Raw genomic sequence first — 10,869 nt, forward strand, 5'->3', positions numbered from 1 at the left:
AACTTATGTGTCCCATCAATTGTACTTGTATGCTCCTTTGAAAATCCCAGCCTAAGAAATTTAGGAATGCAGCAACTTGGATCCCTCTATGCCAGCAATGTGTAGGGAAGCCAAATCATTCAAATATAAATTTGTAATTGGGAAGCAACATCCTCACTTTTTAGACTAAAACACTTGTGCTCTTTACAGTAAATCTGTAAAATTTCATCCAAATTTAAGAAGTTCACTTGGGGATTAACTGAAAGCAGAGCTCATTCTGTCCAACAGAATACAATTTTAAATGCTTTTTTCTTGCTGTCTTGTGACAAAACATTTGTTCACTGAAACTGTCCTGATAAGAAATGGTTTGATTCTTTTTTAAAAACAGTGCTATTAAACACAACTGTTAACTCGTGTAATCTCACTCACCAGAACAGATGTGTTGACCTATCAAGTGTTGTAATATGCACCACACTGCAACTGAAACAACTTGATAAAACAATTAGCCCTTGAAATGTTTACATTTTGATTCAAGATTTAGTGTTTAATGAAAAGTAAATCCATTAAAAACCTCTGCATTTCACCACCTTACACGTTTCTAGCAGATAATTAAAATACAAGGTATGTACTCTGGGAATACATAATTTTCTATTAACTGACCAGTTTTGGTAGCACAGTGCATAGAGGTATACTGCCATTTGATTCAGATGTTAAATTAGCCCTTAGTTTGTTTGCCACTCCAACTACTGGAGGCAACTTAGAGCCTATTCCCGGGAAGGAGCTTGTGTAGCTAGATATCCGTTTACCCATGCTTTTATCAGTACTGGGTGGTTTGGGCATTCGCTTACAAATCCAAGGGTGTCTTAAAGCTTGAGTTGGAGTCATGCGCGCAGAAGGATCCCAGTTAAGACATTCTTTTAAGAATTCTATAAACAAGGGGTCATCACAGCCTTTCAACGCTGTCACCCAGTCTTTGCTGCCTGGAGCACCACGCATTTTACCCCTGCGTGATCTACTGCCATTGAGGATCACTTTCCCATCTGGATGTGTAGTTGCAGTGCAGTAGCGAGGATGACCCTTGGAGTTGATGAAGTTCTTGGCTCGCTTGGATTGATCCAAAAGCTTCTGAGGTGGCATTCCAAGAAGCTCCATCATACAAGCCAGTTGGTCTCCCTCATCTTCTCCGGGAAAAAGAGGATATCCAGTCAACAGTTCCACCAGAATACAACCAAAACTCCACATGTCTATGGGCATCCCATAGCGACTTCCCAGAATGACCTCTGGGGCTCTATAGAATCGAGACTGAATATACGTGTAGACTCTTTGGTGCTCAAAGCAGCTGGACCCAAAATCAATAACCTTGATGCCACTCCGCCCTTGCTGTTTTAGAAGTATATTTTCTGGCTTCAGGTCACAATGTATGATTTTGTTTTTATAAAGAGCCTCCAAACATTGTAATATAGAGTGGGAAAACTTGCGTACCAGCTGCACACTGAACCCTTGAAATTTATTTCTTTTGATCAGCTCATACAGGTTCATGCTCAGGAGTTCAAAGGTCATACAGATGTGGTTCCGAAAGGTGAAACTTTCTAGCATGTGAATAACATTCATGCTACCAGTTTTATCCTGTTTTTTGAGATGCTCCAAAATCCGAATTTCTTCTGCTGCTTGACGGTGGAACCTCTTCTCATTGCGAACCATCTTTAAGGCCAAATGCTGGTGGAGTTTATGATCATAAACTTTAGCTACTTGTCCAAAACTGCCCTTTCCAATTATTTTAAGTACTTCATATCGGTAAGCCAGATGGTCATGAGGCACATGAATGTATCCACCCTGGTCATCATCATATCCTCCATTGTTGGGGCCACTGACTACTCCTTGCCTCTTTTTTGCATTTGGACCCACAAAGTAAATTTCAGAAAAGTTACATATTTCTTGCTGCTCGAAAGCAGATAACTGATGTTTATACTGCTTCACTGCTTGCTCTGGAGCCTGAGAGATAGCTTTGCGCACTTTTGATGAACTTCCACAAGATTTGGCTGTGCTTAAGCTGTCTATACTTTTATCCTTTGACAGGGAAGGAAGAGATCTTTCGGAACTACTGATTCCTGCAGACTGAAGAGTACTGCTCCTCTTATTCCCAGAGTCTTCAAATAATTGCTCAACTTTGACCTGACTTCCAGTCAGAGGATGATCTTTCATAGTGAGTTTGTTGCTAGTAACCTATAGGGATAAAAAAAGCCAATCTTAAATACTTTTTTTTTTTTTTAAATTGATAGAAGATTAAAATACCACATAAAACAAAATGCTTTGACATCAGCATTAGGTTTACATTTATTTTCACAATGCAGATGTATTTTAAATATACTGCATAATTTATATTGTTATCTATTATGATCTGAGTTATATGCACTGCCATACACGTGATTGTACACCAGATGCAATGAACTTTTAAAAATGGAGTATGTATAAATATACTATCGTCGAGTTCAGAAAAGGCAAAGTTTAAGCAGACTTGCACAAAAGGGCACAAATGTCTATCCCCACTATCATGCATCTAGTCGGCAGAAGGGCAGGTGGTGCAGCCCAGTATTGCTATGTTTAGTCTTGGAGGTGGGTGTGGCAAACATGACACAGTGACAGATGCAGCTTGCACCTGTTTGAGATATGCAACCTAGCATGAGTGTGTGCAGAGGGGGAAGTATATTACACGGACAAGTGTGCAGAGGGGATACAAGGGATATCGAGTAAGAGGGATAGGGTTGAGGAATCCATGATGGACAGGATAAAAGAATGGGGGAAAAGAGATTACAGCAAGCAAGAGGAAGAAGATACAATAGGCTGCGTTTATGTTCAAATATGCACCCACAATTCCCATGGACTTTAAAGAGGGTCACATTACTATGTCGGACTGCAAAACTGGATACAGTGTATATCCCCAAGAATACCAGCTTCAAGTTTCTGTTTCTCCCCTTCCAGTGTTCTAAAACACAACAGTTCTCCACTCACTGCTCTAAGATAATTTGGGCATAAATATTTTCATCTACCAAGAGATGTTAATTTGTTGCAGACAGAACAATACAACTAGTAGGAAAATATTGTGGAATATGTTTAAGACTTGTCAATTTTACAGGGTTAAAATTAGCCAATGCTGAGCTCTCTGAAATTCCATCCCTTCCTTATAAAGGCAATGCACTCATTCACGATTATTCCTCCTTTCATTTGCCCAGCATTCTACACTGCAAGAACGCATGAGATACTACCCTATGCAATGCTGAAAAAGTCAGGACTAGTGCAGCAACATCTGTTTTCCATTCTGGCCTTTAATCTCAATAAAGATGTGAGACATGCGCCAAGCCCAGTCCCTGAAACTGAAATAGCTGCTTAGCAATCTAGCAAAAATATAAATAAACCTGTAGCTCCAGAGCAATAACATCCAATTACTTTTTAGTTACGTACAATCCACCATCTCAAAACAGTCAATAAATAAGAGCAATGATTATGTTTGCCAAAAACAACTTCACAAATATCCCTCGTCCTCCATCCTGGGTAAGAGTTAATTTGCTGGCTCTGCACTGAAATGTTAGTGTGCACTTCATGACATGAGCCTGGAAAATGCAGACTTCCTCTAGGAGCCTGTCTCAGATCAGTGATGACTAGGCCTTTGGAATCTCCCTTTTATTCAGTGCTACGTCTGCCCAGAAATGTGGACAATACATTGTAAGAGACGCACCTTTCCAGGAACTCACTGAAAACATACAATAAACACTTTCTTCTTTCAGCCTGTGGCTGAATTGCTGAGATAAAAGTGAGAGATACTAAAAGATTCTGAATGAAAGGCAAATAGATCAAAATGGTAAATTTACAAATGAACAGAGAACCCAGACTCGGAACAAGGTTCAGTTTTTGTTTTGGGATTTTGTTTAGATGTCTGAAAAACTGCTCTCCTACCTCCATACCAGAAATCTTGTGTGTGACCATGTCTTTTTACTAATGACTGCAATCAGAATTTGATTAAGCACATAGCCCTAGTCCTTGAAAAGTCTACCTGTACTACAAGAAAGGATATTCTTTGTACAAGTTTCAAAACTCTGTGTTATTTAAATTAACCCACCATGCAGGCAGGAAGGATTTTAAAGGGCCAGGACTGTATGTGCTATAGTGAACTTCACTAAAATCCATCTTCCATCAGGCAATGCCTATTTATCAAGCTTTATGAGGTTCCTGCAAAGTTCCTCAGTCTTCTTTAGGCTTTACAAATAATTGTATGTCATTTGAAAGTTTTGCTGCCTCTCCCTTTTCTACATCATTAACCCTAAATAAATGGTCCCAGAGAAATGATTACGCAAGAGAATTAGAACTTCAGGTGAGGAATAAGCAGCAGGAACAGATGAATTACCCATAACAGTAAGGGAAGAAAAGCCATTGAAGGAGCACTTCTGACCATATCCTTTTAACAAAAGGCTTTTAGAGCTTTCACTAAAGATAGCAGCAGCTATTTAATGTTCCATTGCAGAATACTTATTTCAGGTGTTTGAAAGACTTTATTGGAAAGGTCTTTAAGCCCACGCAACTTCACTTGATTTTTAAAGAAGTATTATATATTTTACATACAAATAAAACTGCTTAGAAAAAGTTCAGTATTTTGTACCCAGCATGACCTCCATTTGACACGCCTCCCACCAGTATGTAAAAGGAGGTTGGGCTGAAAAGCAAAACACTGAACTGTCTCAAAATTCAAAAAACATTTTTAAAAAGCAGCAAGATTGGTGGTTAACTCTTTAGTGGCACGTTGGGAACAGCTCAAAAAAATCAAAGCATTTCATAGAGCCTGACCCACTGCTGCTCACATCCCTGCATTACTCAGGATTCCTTCCTGTGCCTGCCTGCATGCAGTTCCTTTCACTCACAAACCACTTTGCCAGTTGCTATGCATTTTCAGTTCTCTTCCTTCCCCTGCCCTCTTCCCAAAATTCATACCTGAAAAACAGTTCAGGAATGAAGGTGTCAAGGCAGAGTTTCACCGTTTAAAAAAGGCTAATGCACCCTTTAACTTACATTTAAATCTCACATTGATACACCGTCCTGCAGATATCTTATGTTCCTATCCTAGACAAACTCATCAAGATGCCCTAGAATATAAATAATCAGGACAACAAACTGATTTGTTGTCCTGCAACCCAGATCTGTTCATGAGACATCCTAGAATACAAACAGGGCCTTAGTGTAACACACACACTTCTCTTACAGTGCTGTAGAATTAGGAATTAGTGCAACACTTTAAGGGCTAGAATTATCATACTAAGTATGGTATAACCATTCTCCAAATGATGATGTTCCTCAAAGGACACTAGCAAGTAGTTTTGCAATAACATTTAGGATCCGCAAAGAAAAAAAGGGGGATAAAAGGGAATACAAAGTCTAAAGAGAAATGCTTTTATAAATTCTTTGACTATGGTGATCCTTTGCAAAGCTAGAAACCCAAACTGCTGCATTGTGCCAGTGCTTGAGAACCAGCAGGTGAAACTGACTAATTCAGTTTCATTGAAGCCAGCACCTGAAACATGTGCTAAAAAAACAAAACAAAACAAAAGGATACTAATAAGTGGAAAGGATTTTTTTAAAATGGTGATTATTATCCCCTTAATATAGACAAAGGTAGTTAAGAATATATATTGTTTTAACCACCCACAAAGTTGTTCGTCCTCATTTCCTGGCTGTCTGAGTTATCCTGAAGTCTTCTGACACTTCAGACTACCAGTACTGCTGAAGAAATCACACTTGCCACATTTATAAGCCCTGAACAACTCACAAAACACATCTGAGCTTAAAGCTGTGCTGCTATTTTACTACATGCTACTAACTTCAACTTAGTGTATTAAAAACAGTAGCATTTGATCAAAAGTTATAACTGGAGAATAATGACTGTTAAAGGCCTGTCAGGTATCTGTGCTGATTCAGTGCATCTCCAAGGCAGCTTCAATTTGCAGGGCTCCTCTGGAAGGAGGTACAGAGGGAGAAAATTGTACCCCTTTGTACCCAGGTGGGTGAATAAAGCTCTAAGGCTTCAAAAAGATAAAAGAGATGTGTTTAAGTCAATAAAGCCCGATAAAATTCACCACAGAGTACTTAAGGAACTAGCTGAAGCAATCTCTAAACCATTAAACGATTATATTCAAAAACTCTTGGAGGACAGGTGAGGTCCTAGTGGACCGGAGACGGGCAAACATAGCACCTGTCTTCACAAAGGGGAATTATACACCCGTCAGCCTAACTTGGATACTCAGAAAGATATTGGAAAAAATGATTAAACAAGCAATTTGTTCAAACCTGGAGGATGAGATGATAAGTAACAGCCAATATGGATTTGTCAGAAACAAAACATGCCAAGCCAAACTAATTTCCTTCTTTGACAGGATAATGGGCATAGTGAACGCATTGGAAACAGTAGATATGTCTTGTCTTTAATAAGGCTTTTGACACAGTCCCCCACAACATTCTCATAAGCATATGTGGAAAATATGGTAGATGAAATTACTATGAGGTGGATGAACACCACCAAGCTGGGAGGGGTTGCAAGCAGTTTGGAGGATGGGACTAGAATTCAAAATGACCTTGGAAAATTGGAGAATTGGTCTGAAATCAACACATCAACCTTCTTCCAATGGCTTCATTTTATAAGTTAGGGACTGCACCGTTTACTTTTGCCATAAATTAGCTGTCAGCAGCCAAGAAACTTGATAGACAACACAAATGATACTCCATTGACGATTTCTTAGAGGTTTTCACATATTCAGAAAAACTTCATTATGAATAAGAAGGAAATGGCTAGCTGGTTTGCTAAATGTTTTGCCCTTTCAAGTGTCTCAACTGTTATTTTTACAAACTAAATTAAAACTTTTGAGGAAGAAGGCCGGCCAAATGAATTGCTGGCATAAATGATCACAACTCTATTGACTTCTCAATATGTTCATCTTTAAATTTGTCCCTTCATCCATCCCATTTCTTCAATCAGGCTTTTAGCCACAAATTTTCAAGGAGCACAAGATTTAAGACAGAATTCAACTGGAGCCTAAATATATTTCCAGACCATTTTACAGTACGACCGTTACACAGCTGAATATGACTGCTACAGTCCAGCTGAGACAATTAAAGAAAGGATCACATGATTCAAAACTTCTGTTTAAGAAATGTACAGCTTCTACAAAAATACAAATTGAACATCGGAAGTCTATGAAGTGTTATTTTGCTATCAATTAAAGTGCCAGATAAGGCTAGTGCTTCCACAAAAAAATAATATTTTTGTATTACTTTGGGTGCATCTACAAACCACACATTTGTAAAAACAGAACCTCTGGTTGTTGTTCTACTATTATGCCCCTGTTATTCCTAGTACTTCCATGTGAGACAATAAATATAAGTGTGCACTAGTTAAAGAAGAATGCAGCTGTGGATTAACAAACCCCCATATAATCAGTATGTGATGTGCTATGGCATGAGGTCCCAAACAAGTTGTAAATTAACTTTCTTGATCAAAGCATGGACAATGGAATATAAAGTAGCTTATTCAGAGTTACTTAGCCGGTTCGATTCTGAACACACAGTATCATATTACTTTTTTTATTGCTAGTTAGTAAAAGCAAGCGTGTTAACAAGCTGTGACAAGGTTATAATATCTAGCTTTATTAATTTTCTGTGTGACTACTTAGTTTATATCATTATTTCATTACCAACCAGATAACACAATGCAAGAAGCCACAAAATTACTCACATTTGATCTCCCAAGTGAAGGAAGTCCAGAAGGGCTATGTTCTTCATTTGTAGGATCTGGGTACTTAATTTGATCTATTCTCATGTAGGAATCATACAATCCATCTCCAAACCTAGCTGAATATGTCAAATATAGAAGCCAGTTAGTCACTGCTGTGTGCACCGATACACGAAAAGATACTTGTCTCAGCTCCTAAAAATTATCTCATGTGTTAATTATTCTTCAAAGTTTTTGCTAAGACATTCACCTTTTGCTAATTTATTGGATAAAATACAGCCAGAGCATCATAGCTAAATATTAAGGAGCTACTCAACAGTTTTATTTCTTTTAATGATACTGAGCATTTACAAAGCACTGTGCAAACCTTAAATTCTTGTTTGTTTGTTTTTTTTCTAAATAGGAGCGTCTCTTAAATTAGACTCATCTGTCATTTTTTTGCAGTGCAAAAACATCCTTAAGAACCTTTAACCAATATCCTATTTTAAGGAAAAAGAAGGATAATCCTGAACTATCTGTCTTTAGAGTGGCAATGGAAAATGAGCAGGCATTTAAAAACTGGATAAGACTATCCTTTAAAGTAGATTCTCTGTAAATATGACATGGAGGAACCAAAGTCAGTAAATTCGTTGCTACTAACAATGGTTGGCAAAAGAATTGTTTTTTTATCGATTTCTACAGTAATAGACAAAGTTCTGTGACTGTACTTAAAATAAAATTGGCAAAAGCAATTAATATTAAAACTCCAGAGTTTTGATCACGATCTGCACTTAAAATGTCAGTGTGAGTTAGACAAAAAGTACTAACTATAGTTATATCAAAATAATATGACATCCTCTCCCATTGCTATAAATACTATCCTTCTTACATCAAAACATTGCTCTAAAAAGTTTAACTAATTGGTTTTTCATTTTAGTTCTACTGACAAAATGCAAAACTCAGTCACTTCTTCCAAATAAGCAATCACAACCGGGAAGTTGGAAATTATATTTAAAAAATCCCAGTTACAAATTCAAGGCAAAATGTGATCGGCCAATTTCATCTGCCACCAGAAAACACGCTTATTCACTGCTGTGTATGAAGAATGAACGGTATTTTTTTCACAACAATGTATCACCAGCTTCTTTGTAAACTTGTGTGTTATTAGGAATCTTTTGTACAGTATACTGATATATGAGAAGGATGCTCAATAGTAAATTAATAATACATTGTATAAGTCACAGAACTGAATGCTAGAATACATGTATTTACAGAATTATATAATGCAGATACAAAGTAGAAGAGTGGGAAAATCCTGTTCCTTTTCTTAATCTCTGAAAACTCTCTAGCTTCCTTTAAACTTGGATTCTGAAAAACTACTCGACTCTGTGAGTTACTTTAAAGGATAACAAATGAATACTGCACTTCAAGCATTAATTGAAAACACAGTCCAAAATATAAAATAAGTTGCCAAAGGAAAAATGCCAGGAATGTTCCTTTCCTTGTGCAGAGTCTGCCCAAGTCCTGATGAAATCTGGCCTGTTTTGAGTCATTTAATCCACATTTGTTTTCCCGTAAAAACACCTACGATACTTTAGATGAGTGCTACACAGATAAAATGTGATGTTTTAACAACCAATTGCTGTTTTTGCTGTATTCATCCTCCCCTTTTGGTCGAGGAGAGTGACATGTACAACGACAGGAGAAGGCTACAAAAGTTACCAAAAAAAGAAAAGAAAAAAGAAAAAAAGATGAAGAACTAGGCACTGAAAAGAAACTCAGCATCATTTGAAATCACCACCGAAGGAAGTTTTCTATTGTTTGCATATTTCACGCCTTGTCCAGAACGGGCTCCTTCGTGACCATCTGTTCCCCAGCGCTTTGTCCAGGCTAGTTTCAGAAGTCCCCTGGGAGGACTGAGCTGCCAACTGGCTTCCCGGGACGAGCAGTCGCTCGCACCCTCAGGAGACGTTCCCCCGGGTCATTCGGCTTCACGCCCCACCACGCTTTAGGTCCCCCCCGCCCCCGCCCCGGTACTCCCCCAGAGGCGCCTGGGGGATCTCACCCCCCCGCTCCCCCGCCCTGGGTGAGACTCCCAGCTGCCCCCCCCGCCCCGCCCCGCATAGGGCCAACCACTTTTCCTCCTTATTTTTATCCCTCTAATCCCTCATCCCCCCCGGGGGGGGGTGGGTTTCCATCTGTCTGAGCCGATGAGAAGCCCCCCCCCCCCCGCATTCCGGACCCTCCCAGCTGCCCACCCCAGGGATCACCCCCCCACCCCGTGGTGCTGTGATCCCTCTACTCACGCCCCCCCCCCCAGCTCCAGGGGTCCCGCTGCCAACGCCCCTGGGGGGCCCCCCGCCCATGTGCATCGCTCCCCCGAGGGGGGCACCCCTGGGGTGGGGGGACCCAGGCCGATCCCGGCTCCCCCGGGCACATGGAGACAGAGACTGGGGGGGGCTGCGCGGGGGCGGCCCCGAGACCCCCCCCGGCCTCGAGACCCCCCCTCCCGGCCGGGACGCGGGGCCCCGCGTTACCTGCGACGAGGGGCCCCTCCGGGTTCCTGCTCAGCAGCATCACGGCGGGGGGGGAGCGGGCCCCATCCCCATCCCCCTCCCCCTCCCGGCCCCGCACACCGCGCACCCAGGCTGGGGCGGCTCCAGGTCGGGCGGCGGCGGCTCCTTCGCTCGGGCCCAGGCCGCTGCAGCGGCGGGACCCCGGGCGGTTGCTAGGGGAACGGCCTCCCCGCCCGGCCCGGCCGCGACTGCGCCTGCGCGGTGAGGGACGGGAGGGGGAGGGGCAGGGGAAAGGGGTGGGGAGGGGGGAGGAGAAATAACCCCGGCTGAACGGGGAGGCGGAGGGAGAGGAATGGGGCGGGGGACCCCGAAAAGCTCCTTGCCTGGCCCTGCGGTCCCTCCTCTGAGACCCCCCCTGGGGAGCAGTGTCGCTGCCGCCCCCTGCAGAGCCCCCCAGCCTAGCGCACGGCGGGATCTAGGTGTGCCCCAAACTGGGGGGGGCACGTGTCCCCCCCCCCCCCCGCGCCCCGCTCTGGGCCGGGAGCTGCTGCTGGTGCCTGGGACTCACTCAGTGCAAACAAACCTTTGGTTAGTAAACTCCCCCCCCGCCCCCGACACACACACCCA

At 41.9% G+C, this 10,869-nt stretch overlaps 1 protein-coding gene across 1 annotated transcript; it reads right to left on the minus strand.

The window, feature by feature from the left end:
* Positions 1–502: 502 nt before the first annotated feature.
* On the minus strand, positions 503–10,560 carry DYRK3 (dual specificity tyrosine phosphorylation regulated kinase 3). The gene is made up of 3 exons (XM_048826936.2): positions 10,264–10,560; positions 7,751–7,866; positions 503–2,202 (listed from the first exon to the last, which is right to left on the minus strand). The coding sequence occupies exons 1-3, from the start codon at positions 10,301–10,303 to the stop codon at positions 631–633; spliced, it is 1,728 nt and encodes a 575-aa protein (XP_048682893.2). The 5' UTR covers positions 10,304–10,560; the 3' UTR covers positions 503–630.
* Positions 10,561–10,869: the final 309 nt, after the last annotated feature.

The sequence above is a fragment of the Caretta caretta genome, chromosome 21 (genome assembly GCF_965140235.1).
Source record: "Caretta caretta isolate rCarCar2 chromosome 21, rCarCar1.hap1, whole genome shotgun sequence".
NCBI classification, from domain to species: domain Eukaryota; kingdom Metazoa; phylum Chordata; order Testudines; family Cheloniidae; genus Caretta; species Caretta caretta.

What these genes read in the sequence shown, in the direction of transcription:
- DYRK3 (XM_048826936.2), bottom strand. Translation starts at nt 10,303, where the DNA reads ATGCTGCTGAGCAGGAACCCGGAGGGGCCCCTCGTCGCAG. An exon ending in GGAGGGGCCCCTCGTCGCAG is followed by an intron (nt 7,867 to 10,263) that starts GTAACGCGGGGC and finishes TGACATATTCAG; the next exon opens with CTAGGTTTGGAGATGGATTG. An exon ending in CTTCACTTGGGAGATCAAAT is followed by an intron (nt 2,203 to 7,750) that starts GTGAGTAATTTT and finishes TTATCCCTATAG; the next exon opens with GTTACTAGCAACAAACTCAC.